Here is a 14,546-nt window from a genome sequence, read left to right on the forward strand (position 1 = left end):
ACTAGCTGGGATAGTTAGCAGAGTCTACATTGGGCCAAGAGAAGGAGAGGAAGGTGGTGACGGGCGGCGGGGGGTGGACATTTTAAAATCTTGTCTCTGGGCCCAAGCCAACCGTCTAATGCCCCTGCGCCAGGGACAGACAGCATCTATCCAAGAGGCTTCAAAGGACTCAAATGTGAAACTGATCATTTCTATTCATAAATGATCTAGAAGTCGGAGTAAGCATTGAGGTGGCCAAATTTGCAGATGATACCAAACTATTTAGGATAGTGAAATCCAAAACAGATTGTGAGGACCTCCAAAAGGATCTCTCCAAACTGGTGAGTGGGCGACAAAATGGCAAATGTGGCTCAATGTTAGCAAGTGTAAAGTGATGCATATTGGGGTGAAAACCCCCAACTTCACATATACACTGATGGGATTTGAGCTAATGGTGATTGGCCAGGAGAGGGATCTTGGGGTCGGGGTGGACAGCTTGTTGAAAGTGTCGACTCAATGTGAGGCAGCTGTGAAAAAGGCCAATTCCATGCTAGGGACCATTAGGAAGGGGATTGAAAATAAAACTGCTAATATTTCTCCATGCCCTTATACAAAACTATGGTGTGGCCACACTTGGAGTACTGAGTATAATTCCAGTCAGCATATCTAAAGGGCATTGTAGAACTGGAAAAGGTGAAGAAGAGGGCAACCAAGATGATTAGGGGCCTAGAGAACCTTCCTTATGAGGCAAGGCTGCAACACCAGGGGCTTTTTAGTTTAGAAAAGAGATGACGACAGGGAGACATTATAGAGGTCTGTAAAATCATTTATGGTGTGCAGAAAGTGGATAGAGAGAATTTTTTCTCCCTCTCACATAATACTAAAACCAGGGGTCATCCCATGAAATTGATTGCCAGGAAATTTAGGACCAACAAATGGAAGTACATTTTCACACACATCCAGTGGAGTTGTTCGGGGTCGTGAAGGGGCTAGTGTGCACCCCTTCCCCCTATAATCAGTACTTAGAACCAACAATTACTTGCTGTGACTTTTTAATGAGTTCTTTGTGGACAAAATCTCTCGTACTTGGGCTGACTTGGATTCAAACTCCACAATTGTTACAGATTCTGATTCCGAGGTGTCCAGCAGTTCCTCTTATGTGATGACCCTGGATCAGTTTCAATTTGTGATTCCTGAGGATGTGGACAAGTTGCTTGGAATGGTGCTGCCTACCACCTGCCCTCTTGATCCTTGCCTGCCATGGCATATACTATCTGGCAGGGAGGCTATTGTAGAGGGCCTGTCAGAGATTAGAAATGTTTTTCTGAGGGAGGGCAGGATGCCTCCTTGTCTTAAGGAGGCAATCATTAGACCACTTTTGAAAAAGCCTGCCTTGGATGGATCCCTCAGAGTTAAATAATTACAGGCCTGTCTCCAACCTTCCATGGTTGGGCAAGGTGACTGAGAAGGTGGTGGCCTCCCAGCTCCAGGCAGTCTGGGAGGAAACTGATTATCTAGACTCATTTCAAACTGGCTTTCAGGTGGGCTGTGGGGTGGAGACTGCCTTGTTGGCCTGGTGGATGATCTCCAATTGGGAATTGACAGAGGGCGTGTGACTCTTTCGGTCCTTTTGGATCTCAGCGGTTTTCAATACTATTGGCCATAGTTTCCTTTTGGAACATCTGAGGGGATTGGGGGTGGAAGGCACTACTTTGCAGTGGTTCTGCTCCTACCTCATGGGCAGATTCCAGATGGTGTCTCTTGGAGACTGTTGTTCTTCCAAATCTGAACTGTCGTATGGTGTCCCTTAGGGCTCTGTATTGTCTCCGATGCTGTTTAAGATCTACATGAAACCGCTGGGAGAGATCATCAGGGATTTGGTGCAGGGTGTTATCAATATGCTGATGATACCCAAATCTATTTCTCCATGTCAGCCTCATCAGGAGAAGGCATAACCTCCCTAAACGCTTGCCTGGAAGAAGTAATGGGCTAGATGAGGGGTAACAAACTGAGGCTGAATCTAGATAAAATGGAGGTACTTAATTGTGTGGAGTCAAAACTTGGGAGATGATTTTGATCTGCTGGTTCTGGATAGGGTCACACTCCCTCCAGAAGGAACAGGTACGCAGTCTGGGGGTGCTTCTGGATCTGAATCTCTCCTTGGTGTCCCAGGTTGAGGTGGTGGCCAGAGGTGCTTTTTATCAGCTTTGGCTGATATGTCAGCTGCGTCCATTTCTTGAGATGAATGACCTCAAAACAGTGGTACGTCTGCTGGTAACCTCTAGGCTGCATTACTGCAATGCGCTCTATGTGAGGCTGCCTTCGTACGTAGTATGGAAACTGCAGTTGGATCAGAATGCGGCAGGAAGGTTGGTCTCTGGGTCATCTAGAAGAGACCATATTACTCCTGTGTTGAAGGAATTGCAATGGCTGCCGATATGTTTCTGGGCAAAATACAAGGTGCTGGTCATTACCTATAAAGCCCTAAACAGCTTAGGCCTTGGGTATTTAACAGAACCTCTTCTTCGCCATGAGCCCTACCGTCTGCTAAGATCATCTGGAGAGGTTCGCCTGCAGCTCCAGCAAAATTGTCTGGTGGCTACTCGGGAACGGGCCTTCTCCGTTGTTGCCCCTGGACTTTGGAATGTGCTCCCTGATGAAATAAGAGCCTCCAAATCTCTGGCAACTTTTACAAAGGCACTGAAGACATACTTATTCACCCAGGCTTTTAATTAGATTTATAGTTTTAAATATTGGGTTTTCAATGCTTTTAATATTTTAAATGATTTTAATTGTAAACTGCCCAGAGATGCAAGTTTTGGATGGTACAGAAATATTTTAAATAAATAAATTAATAATCAACTTATGGAATTCTCTGCCACAAGATGCAGTGACATTCAACAACCTGGATGGCTTTAAGAGGGGTTTGGATGACTTCATGGAGGAGAGGTCTATCAATGGCTACTAGTCAGAGGGCTGTGGGCCACCTCCAGCCTCAAGGGCAGGGTGCCTCTGAGTACCAGTTGCAGGGGAGTAATGGCAGGAGAGAGGGCATGCCCTCAACTCCTTCCTGTTGCTTCCAGCAGCATCTGGTGGTCCACTGTGTGAAACATGATGCTGGACTAGATGGGCCTTAGGCCTGATCCAGCAGGGCCATTCTTATGTTCTTATGTAAGTGCCCCACCCCACACATTACTGTATTGTGCTTCAGAAGCTGCCCACATAATGGCATGAGTTCTAAATCTCATGTGCCAAAGAAATTATTAAAGTCTTGGGGAAGAAAAACCAATCTTACGGAAAGTAGCTTCAGAGTCCTCCCCATCCAGAGACATCTTTGAACGTGCAAAAGAGACCGTAGACATGTTGAAGATGTTCTTCCTTAACAAAATTCAGGGCCAAGTTTATGCTGGAAATTTATTTTCCTTCTGTTCGCTTCCTAGAACACATGCAGAAAGTGGAAATCATCCACAATGAAATGACAGCCAGATCTATGTTCTATGACCCCCTCATTGATGCAACAAACCTGCCAAGTCTGTACTGAAAGAGATATGTTTGTGATACATAAAAGAGGCAACTTTTATTGAACATGTTTTTCTTGATATTTTATAGAATTATTTAGTAGACAGGTTAGAAAAACAGCAACTTCTTAAAATATATAAAGACTGAGATTAGAGTTGCCAACCTTTTTGTGATAGAGCTACTATGCTTTTAATAGCTGTATGACTGACAAGCAGACACTTGGTAGATGTAGCATTTCCCATTAATGTTTTTAAACTCTTCACCTGTTGAATCTTTGCTGCCAAAAGCTGTGAAGGACCCATGAGTCCTATCAAAGAAAAAGGTGGCAATCCTGATATTACTCATTTTATTCTTTTATAAAATATATAAGTAGCTTTACATTAAAAAACGTTTTCCAAGAAAGGAACCAAATTTAAAATACAGCACAAAACTAACAAAATCAAGAAAATAAAGAGGCAGAGGAACAAGTAATAAATGACTAATCAAAATATTATCCACAAAAGGCCTGCATGATTTGTTTATTTTTTTTAAGGATAGAGTGCATCAAAACAAGCAGCTGATCCCAAAGCTTGGGACCCACTAATGAAAATGCTTGTTCATCAGAGAGACCACCAGTCTAGCAGGCAATAGGACCACCAAAAGTTTTCAGTAACTGATCTCAAACAGCAGGGAGGTACATATGCGGAAAGTATACAAAAATATGCAACATTTCAATTTGGTCAAATAAAAGGAATTCTTATTTTTAGAAGAAAACAAGTAGTTCTGGTAAGAACTAATCTGCCTACTTTCCTTTCACTGTTCCTACAATTAGACTAAATTTGGTCCAAATTGGTGAGGCAATTAACGTTAGCCCACTTGCAACTCAAATGTTCATGTATATGCCATCTTGAACTGGGGTGGATGGCATCATCACAAACTATATCTCTGAGGTGTCTATATGTGTCACTACAACTGTACCAGGTTTGGTCCAAATTGGTTCCCAACCACACCTCAAACATTCTTGCATCTGTCATGGGGTGGATGATATCATCACAAAGTGTGCTGTTGAGATGTTCCTATGTGTCCCTACATCTGCAACAAATTTGGTTCAGTTAGGCGGTTCATAGGTTAGCCCAGTTATGCCTCAAAGGTTTATGTATCTGCTATCTTGAACGGGACAGATGACATCATCACCTGCACCTCAAATGTTCACACATTTGCCATCTTGAATTGGAGTGGACGAGATCATCACAAACTGTACCATCAAGATGGCCCTATGTGTCACTCACTACAACTGTACCACATTTGGTTCAAATTGGTTAGATGGTCCACAATTTAGCCCACTTGTGCCTCAAACGTCCAAGCATCCACCATCTTGAATCAAGATAGATGACATCATCACTAACTATGTCATTGAAGTGTCCCTATGTGTAGCAAATTTGGTTCAAATTGGTTAGCGGGTTCACAAGTTAGCCCACTTGCGCCTTAAACATTCACGCATCCACCATCTTGAATTGGGATGGATGACATCAGTGGCGGAGCGGGACCGCCAGCGGCCTGTGTGCGGCCGCTGCTGTGGCTCTGCTAATCCCACCCCTGCGTCTGATGTCAGACACTGGGATAGCCACACCCCTGTATCTGATGTCAGACGCGGGGTCATGGTCTAGCTCCCGAACGGAGCCTTGAGTGCAGTTTAACTCCCGAAGGGGCCATGCGGCCCCTTTGGCAGTTAAACTAAGGCTGGCGCTGCTTTCACAGCACAGCAGGGAAGAGCCGCTCCTGGGCTGAGCTGTGAAAGCAGCACCAGCCTTTTAACTCCTGAAGGGGCCATGCGGCCCCTTCAGGAGCTAGTTAGTCTGGTGCTGCCTTCGCAGCGCACAGCCAGGAGCGACTCTTCCCTGCCTTAGCAGGGAAGAGCCGCTCCTGACTGGCACTCGGAATGCAGCGCCAGCCTTAGTTTAGCTCCCGAAGGGGCTGCACGGCCCCCGCTTGGGAGCTAAACTAGCACCCCCGTGTCTGACTTCAGATGCAGGGGGCATGTCGGGGCCACGAAGCGTGACCCCTGATTGGGCGCGGCCCGGGTTCTTTGAACCCGTTCGCCCAATGGTGGCTCCACCCCTGGATGACATCATTACAAACTAAACCATTGATTTGTCCCTATGTGTCCCTACAACTTTACCCAATTTGGTTCATATTGGTCGAGGCATTGCGAAGTTGATGGGTGGGGCGGGGGACACACGGACACATACACAGACCAGTGTTCCGTATAATAGGAAATCCCTGCTGTTGTTGACTGCAGCTCCCAGCAGCTTCACACATTATGGGAGCTGTAGTCAAAAGCCATCGAATGGTGCAGCGGAGAAGTAACTTGCCTAGGGAATCTCTGTTACAGGGAACACTGACACAGACACACACACACAGAATTCTGGGTGATCTCTTAAGTATACTTTTCTTAAGGAAAGTAGGCTAAAAACACATTGTTTATTATTCTATGTGAATGTTTCACATGTATAATAATTTCAAATATTATACTGTCCTGCCTACCTGATGAAAAATTCTATGTGATTCACACATAGTCAATCACACCACAACAGATCTTTCAAAGACATGCGATGATTCTGCAGAAGTCTATGGAAATAACCTACTTGTAAGTAAAGTGTGCTGCCGAGTTGGTGCCGACTCCTGGCGCCCATAGAGCCCTGTGGTTGTGTTTGGTAGAATACAGGAGGGGTTTACCATCGCCATCTCCCACACAGTATGAGATGATGCTTTTCAGCATCTTCTTATATTGCTGCTGCCCAATATAGCTACCAGCAGGGATTCGATCCGGCAACCTCATGCTTGCTAGGCAAGTCATTCCCCACTGCGCCATTAAGTAGCTTGTACCTAAACCTAATGGCATAGTGGGAAATGACTTGACTAGCAAGCTGTTTCCCAGACTATGGGAAACTCCTATATTGGGCAGCAGCGATATAGGAAGATGCTAAAAGGCATCATCTCATACTGCAGGGAGATGGCAGTGGTGAACCCCTCCTGTATTCTACCAAAGACAATCACAGGGCTCTGTGAGCACCAGGAGACGACACCGACTCCATGGCACACTTTACCTTTACCTAAACTGTTAAGTTTTTGCAAACCTTTACATTTTAAAAGGGCCAATCCCAGATTCTGTGGGCCAATCTTTCTTACTGATGCATGACCAACTTCTGCATATTACAAGATTTTAAGGTAACCCCTCAAGATCATTATTATGTACTGTAACTAACAATTAAAAAATTGGGGGGGGGGCATCATGCAGCACAATAAGATCTATGCTTACAGAGAAATTCAGTGAGGTGAGGCAAGGTGTCCAGGACATATTTTCTTAGAAGATACTTATTTGACTAAGACTTACTCCTAAGTAAGTGTGCAAAGGATTGCAGCCTTTCTCCCAGGTAAAATGGAGTCTGCACTCTTGTGTGTGTTTGTTTAGAATCACTTTTATAGAGCCTTCTTGTAGAGCAGAGAGACTAAACACATTTGTGAATTATACCCCACCCTCCCTCTCCCATGGCTGAGGCTGAGTTACAGTGCAATACATCACAATATAAAACATTCTGTAAATGTCAAACTGAGATGCAAACAGAACCCCAAATGGCTATAATTTGATTTCTCTCTCTCTCTCTCCCACAAAGGTTAAACACAGGAAACATAAGTATAAAGTATCAGTCCTTTGAATGAGCATATTGTATTTAAAAGCACAAATACATAAATCAACTGTTGAAGCAAAAACAGCAACTGGGCTGGGAAAGCACTGAAAATATTTTTAAGCCCCTTGACGGGAATTTAAGAGACAGATGAATTACCGTAGATGTAAATATTTTGGAGGGGAAACTTATTCCACAGACAGCTGGATCTTCAAACTCTTTTTTGGTATGTGAATAAATATTTGTGGATTGAAAGGGGGGGGGGGGGAATGCTACTGCTGAGCAAATCCACAAAGAGTTATTTTTACGGATATGGTAGGCTTTTCACCATTTTCACTGTACTTCCCCACAAAAATATTTATTTATCCTGTCGATTCTCCTGCTTACAGACAACACAGAGACGCCTCTCTTACCAAGAGGACTGCACAAAACGCATTGCTCACCCTGACTTCCGAATGAGGTGGAGGGTAAGGGGAGGGGGGGCAAGCAGGTAAACTACAGAGAGGGACAAGGCAATTCAATTTCTTCTCCGTTTGCCAGTCTGGTCTTCTCACTCTCTCAATAAAACGCCTCATTTAGTTGCAAGCAGCAATCCTCTCTTGAGATCCTCTTCGGCTTTGGGCGGAAGACGCTATCTGTTGTTTCTGCGTTCTGCCTCTTCCATTGTTCTCCACTCTTGTTTACGTTGCTGAGGAGACCATTCTCTCCTGTTGCTAGGAGACGCCTACCTCATAAAAGAAAGAAGGACCGCCTCATTCTAGTGCGCTTGACGGAGAGGGAGGTGGGGATATCGTACCTACAAAGGGGCCCGGATTTACATCAGGCTGCAACAATCCTGGAAAATTAGCTATAATAAAGTCTTAGCACTCGCAGTCACCCAATGCATTGAGTTCTAGTAGAATCAGGTCAAAGTGCACAATGGATAATGAACTTAGGACATGTGGTGATGATGATGTGTGTTTGTACGTTTTTTTAAAAAGGGACGAGACAAATTTGTGGAGGATGGGTCTGCTATTACCTATGGCAGCTAAACAGAATGTTTATATTCAAGGGCAGCCAGCAGCCATAGAGGATGGGGCTGTAGATTAGTGGTAGTGTAGCACTGCATCTGTTTTGCATGTATGCAGATAGTCCCAGGTTCAATCTCTTCTCTGGCCTTTCAAGAAGGGCTAGGAAAGACTCCAGAATCTGCCCAGAAAAAAACTAGCTGCTGCCAGCCAGTGTAGACTAAAGAGTATTCAGCTAGTTGGACCAATGGTCTGACTTGGTATAAGGTAGCTTCCTGCGAGGGTTAACTTTTGAAGTGGCCGTTGTCTTTGTGACTTAACAGCCATTTTATCTGCTGCCATCAGCGAGTGAAAATGTTTACCTTCAAACCAACACAGCTTGCTGGTTTCTGCAGACCAAGCCACTCCTGAAGGTCTAGGAGCAGGTCAGACTAGGTTTTTGCCGGCCCCAGCTTTCAACATTTGCTGTACCCTGGGATATCAGGTGCTGGGGACACAAATGATGATTGTAAGCTTCATTTTATCCTTTTGATCTTGAGCTGTCCTGAACTGAAGCTCAAAAAGCAGCTAGTTCTGCAAAGAGAATATATTTACTTATTTCAAAGATTTGTAATCCTCCTTTCTAGTGTAAAGACCTCATAAGGTGGTTTCCAAAACTGGCAATGCCAGAGCGTTGGTCTGTATTCTGATGTGCTTGACTTTTCTTATTGTGTAGTAAGAGGCAGTAACTTTAATATTTATAGCAGTTTTAAGACTAGCAGTGGAATATTATCAAAGTGCAGTTAGCTGAGATATGGGAGTTTGCCAGATTTTTAATTGATTGGTTGATATTTTTAAAGGTATTGTCCCCTCTCCTTTTACAACACGTGCAAAATGGCTTACAATAAAACAAACATTTAATAAGAGATTGAAGCTGTGTGCTGTTAAATGCTGTGTGACAGGCAGAAATCAACATGTGAAACTTTCTCCATTACTGTATTTTTCATGTCAGGAAAAATGTAATTTCTTGCATCAGGGAGGGCACTGAAACACAACACACATAAATAAAAGTGATTTAGATTTGTACTCATGAGGGCTGTAAGGATGAGCAAATATCTTGCACAAGGACAAAAACTGAGTTTGTGAGCAAGAAGACATTTGCCTGAGCACATTGTGAAGAAAGGGACAAGAGCTGGTCCAGGGAGGAGAGCTGGTCTTGCAAGCATGAATTGACAAGCATGAATTGTCTCTTTTGTTAAGCAGGGTCCACCATTTGAATGGGAGACTACATGTTTGAGCACTCTAAGATATTCATTCCCCTTAGGAGATGGGGCTGCTCCAGGAAGACCACCTGCATGCTTGCATGCAGAAGGTTCCAAGTTCCTTTCCTGGAATCTCCAAAACAGGGCTGAGAGAGACTCCTGACTGCAACCTTGGAGAAGCAGCTGCCAGTCTGTGTAGACAATCCTGAGCTAGATAGACCAATGGTTTGACTTGGTATAAGGCAGCTTCCTATGTCCCTATGTAAAGCAATCTGTTTTGTTTAACTGAAAATTATTTATTTCTCCATGTCAGCTTCATCAGGAAAAGGCATAACGTCCCTAAATGCTTGCCTGGAGGCGGTTATGGGCTGAATGAGGGATAACAAACTAAGGCTGAATTCAAATAAGATAGAAGTACTTATTGTGCAGAGTCAGAACTGCCAGCTCTGGATGGGATTACACTCCCCCGAAGGAACAGATATGCTGTCTGGGAGTACTTCAGATATCTCTATGGTGTCTCAGGTTGAGGCAGTGGCCCGGAGTGCTTTCTGTCAGCTTCAGCTGACATGCCAGCATCTGTGTTTGGAGACAAATGACCTTAAAACAGTAGTGCACATGCCAGTAACCTCTAGACTCAACTACTGAAATGTGGGGCTGCCTTTGTATGTAGTCTGGAAACTTCAACTGGTGCAAAATGTGCTCCCTGTTGAAGTACGAGCTTCCCTATCTCTGGCAGTTTTTAAGTTGCTTAAAACACACCTACTCAACCTTTTAATTAGATTGTAATGTGATTTGAAAATTGTCTTAATGTTTAATTGTTGTTTTATTATGCTGCATTTATGATGTTGTATTTATTGTAAGCCCCCAGAGACGCAGGTTTGGGGCAGTATAGAAATTCATTCAATGAATGAATGAATAGTATATTTGTATTGATGTCTAACAATGCAATCCATATATGAGCAGTCAAAAGTAAGTCACATTGAATTCAATAGATCTTACTCCCAGTAAATGTGTATAGGATTGCAGCCTTAGTAATTATCTCACATCATTACCTTCTCAACTAATTACCATGGAGGACCATAGCTTAGTGCTAGAACATGTGCAGAAGGTCCCAAGTTCAATCCTTGGCATCTCCAGATAGGACTGGAAAATACCCAGCTGCAACTGGAAAGCTTCTGTCACTCAAAGTCGACTAGTGGCTTTCAGAATATAGATCATGACACAGTACTGCGTCCCAGGATACTAAGCACTGGGTCCCTTTATAATTAAAAATGTTTATGACAAGTCACATTAGATAAGTGAAACTTAGCCTGATCATATACAATGTGGTATTTTATAAGTAATAGCTTTGTCTTTGTGACAGTTAAATGTTAAGTAGTTTAAGCAGCATGTATTGCCCTACTGTGATTTTATGAAAACTGTTATGAGAATGCATTTTTCCTATGAGTTGTGGGGATAAGGAATTGACTTTAACTGGATAATAATATATATATATTTAAAAACAACTGCTAGAAGCAATATTGATCATTTATTTATTTATTTATTACATTTCTAGACCGCCCCATTCAAAGGTTCTGCGTGATGCACAACAAATTTAGAAAAACATAAAAACAAACATTGGCCTAGATAGACCAGTGGTCTGGCTCAAGAAAAAGCCACTTTCTATGTTTACCAATCTCTCTCTCTTTGGGGGGGGGGGGAGAGTTTATTTCAAACTGTAAAAACAAAGGTTTTTGGCTGAAGAGTGTTAGGCTATGATGAAAACATTCAAGAGAACTAAGGAAGCAGCTGGTGTTGAGGGGGAAATGGGGAATGCTGCCTTAAACTTGGCATCAACCTTTTGCTTTTGCATGTTCATAGATTGTTATCTGAACAAATATAAATGACAAGTGTTTTCAGACTGCAATGCTTTAAGGGCACAGTGTTTTAGGGAAGTGTGATGTAGGCAGTCACCTGAACTGAACAGCCATTTTGCTGAGGGAAGCTCTACCAATGGAGTTACAGAAGCTTTTTCTCCTCCCTGACACCTGCAGTGCCAAAATCGGCCACAGGATGTCATCCGATGTTGGGCTGTATTCTCTTCTTAGCAGAAAGACAGGAGGAAGGAGCCGGGAAGAGAGTGACATTTTTGACTCAGTGTGTTTTTCTGGTGTTTGATTTACATCCTGCATTCCAAACAAGGAGGTAATAAATGTATTAAATCTACATTTAATTAATTGGGAAGGCTTCTGACATATTATTTGTTGCTCAATAGCTATTTTATTGGATTTTAGATGTATGTTGCATTTTTTTGAACATATATATTGTAATCCCATTTGAGAGCCTATAGTCTGAGCTAACCAAGTCGGTATAAATATTTATTTATTTTATTATTGTTAAATTTATATACCACCTTTCATTAAAACAAACCCAGTGTGGTTTTCATTAAAACAATTGTTTTATTAAAATAATTGTTTCATTAAAACAACAAGAATAAATTAACACACATTATTGTTACTCTGTTCAAATTCGGCCATGGCAATTAGATGCTTACTCTCTAGTAGTCCTGATTTGACTGAGACAGCCTGCTATTCATGCAACTGCATTGATTTGAAAGAAACAGCTGTCCCCACCACCCCAGCCTCGGGAGGGGTGTTCTACCAGAGTTACATATACACCTCTGAGATCTTGGTGCATTTCCTCTTATGACGATGCCAAAAACTATGACTGGTTATTGCATAACTTCCTACTGAAGATCAAGCAAAGGCACATACAAAAATGAATTCTCTTAAATGTACATATTCGTATTTTCTGTCTAAATGTCTTCCCCAAAGACTCAGTGCTAAACACAAATTACAACCTTTATCTATTGGTCAACCCCCTCTGCTTATCTCACCCATTAAAGGAGAAAGATAAGAACATAAGAACAGCCCTGCTGGATCAGGCCCAAGGCCCATCTAGTCCAGCACCCTGTTTCACACAGTGGCCCACCAGATGCCACTGGAAGCCTGAGGGCATGCCCTCTCTCCTGCTGTTACTCCCCTGCAACTGGTACTCGGAGACATCCTGCCTTTGTGGCTGAAGATGGCCTATAGCCCTCCAAATAGTAGCTGATGATAGACCTCTCCTCCATGAAGTTCTCCAAACCCTTCTTAAAGCCATCCAGGTTGTTGGCTGTCACCACATCTTGTGGCAGAGAATTCCACAAGTGGATTATGTGTTGTGTGAAGAAGTACTTCTGTTTGTTGGCCCTAGATTTCCCGGCAATCAATTTCATGGGATGATCCCTGGTTCTAGTGTTATGTGAGAGGGAGAAGAATTTCTCTCTATCCACTTTCTCCACACCATTCATGATTTTATAGACATCTATCAGGTCTCCCTGCAGTCATCTTTTTTCCAAGCATGAAATTCCAACGACACATCCAGTTTGGCCTTCAAGCAGGGGCTTTCTCCATCATCACTTGCTCCCTGATCCTTTAACTTGTGGTGCCAGGAACAGAACTTGGGACTTTTCTGCTTGTGCTGACATGCGAGTAACTCCAGGCTCTTTACAGCCAAATTCTAATGTTGTTCACCAGCTCTTAGGAACAAGATATCAAACTGTCTGCTTACTGAGAGCTGCATGCAGCATTGTAAACTGCCCTGAGCCATTTTTGGAAGGGCGGTATAGAAATCGAATTAATAAGAATAATATCGGGCAGCAAGTGATGATGGGGAAAGCCCCTGCTTGAGGGCCGAACTGGATGTGTCATTGGAATTTCATGCTTAGAATCCAGCATCTTTTTCTTTTTCAAAAAGCAGCCATGAGGCCTCCAGTCTGGACTGTGGATGCAGTGCATGTGGTGGGGAGGAGGAGTCTAACCATCTCCCCTGTGCTGCAGCCCTGATCCAAATCCTTCTCCAGGTGCTATAGCCACAGAGTGATAACTGTACAAACCTAAAAATTGTCCATCATCATTCCCCTTTGCAGCTAATAGCAGCTTCAGGAGATAAGTCAGGCAACTGGCATGGGGGCAAAAGGTAAACTCCTCCTCCTCTCACACTACAGCTCAAATCTAAACTGCACTCCCATAGAGTTGCTTTTATAAAAAGAAAAAGAGAGCCCCAGTCCTGGCTGGTTTGGCCCCTTGGTGAGACTCTGCCTGTGGCCTCAAAGAGGCCAGATGAACCAAGCATTGCCCTCAGAATTAGGTGTAGAATCCAGAGGAAAGAGTTGTGGTATGCAAGACAGTGGAGTTGAATCAGGAATATTAGCGGTTTAATGAGGCAGCCATTATTTACAGAGGCAAGTGCAGTCTGCCTTCAGTACTCTTGTTGCTGGCTGTTAGCACCCCACCTCTACTCCAGGACTGGGATAAAAGTAACTAAAGCACCATTCAAAAGCTGGCCTAGAGCAATGAATGGATTAACCAAAAACACCACATTAGGCAGCTTCTTTGGAAAGAGCCGTAGCCTAGGGTCAAGAACATGTTTTACATGCAGAAAGTTAAATCCCTGATGTGGTGTTTTTGGTTAATCCATTCCTTGATCCAGGCCAGCTTTTGAATGGGGCTTCTGCATGATCCCCACTGCACGTTAAGGTTACCTGAGGAGGTCCATCTCCAGTTACCACCCGTAGGTCTGGTGGCGACTCAGAGGTAGGCCTTCTCTGTAGCTGCTCCTGGGCTGTGGAATGCACTGCAGAAAGCTGTAATTTGAATTCGTTATTGGCCTTCAGGAGAGCCCTCAAAACCTATCTGTTTGGCCTAGACTTCCAGGGTTTTAAAATTGTTGTAAATGTTTTTCACTTGCTGTAATCTGGTTAATTCTTTTATGGTGTTTTATAGTCTCTGTTTTTAACTGTTAATTGATTTTAATTGTTTTGTTTTAAATTGTACACCACCCTGAGCCATTTTTGGAAGTGCAGTATAAAAATTGAATAAATAAATAAATAAATAAATAGTTACTTTTATTCCAGTCCTGGAGTAGAGGTGGGGCTAATAAACAGCCAGCAACAAGAGCATTGAAAGCAGTCTGCACTTGCCTCTCTGTAAATATTTCATTGCACCATTAATATTCCTGATTCTACTCCACTGCCTTGTCCTTGCATGCTACAACTCTTTCCTCTGGATTCTACACCTGACATCTCAGGTTAAAGGTTTAGGTGTCAGTGCTAG

The 14,546-nt window shown here is 43.2% G+C and overlaps 1 protein-coding gene across 3 annotated transcripts in view; it reads right to left on the reverse strand.

Moving 5' to 3' along the window:
- CFAP100 (cilia and flagella associated protein 100) overlaps window positions 1-7,851 on the reverse strand; it is a 56,915-nt gene extending 49,064 nt beyond the window's left edge. Inside the window, exons 1-3 of one of the 3 annotated variants that reach the window (XM_053295788.1) lie at window positions 7,607-7,851; window positions 3,762-3,805; window positions 3,275-3,415 (exon numbers count right to left, since the gene is read on the reverse strand). In XM_053295788.1, the coding sequence (XP_053151763.1) occupies window positions 3,275-3,341 (67 nt within the window). In that variant the 5' untranslated portion in view covers window positions 3,342-3,415; window positions 3,762-3,805; window positions 7,607-7,851. Of the gene's footprint in view, window positions 1-3,274; window positions 3,416-3,661; window positions 3,806-7,606 lie in introns of all 3 variants that reach the window. The other 2 variants (XM_053295787.1, XM_053295786.1) reach the window with 2 other exon arrangements.
- Between the last annotated feature and the right edge of the window lie 6,695 nt (window positions 7,852-14,546).

This window comes from Hemicordylus capensis, chromosome 2, assembly GCF_027244095.1.
Source record: "Hemicordylus capensis ecotype Gifberg chromosome 2, rHemCap1.1.pri, whole genome shotgun sequence".
NCBI lineage: Eukaryota > Metazoa > Chordata > Lepidosauria > Squamata > Cordylidae > Hemicordylus > Hemicordylus capensis.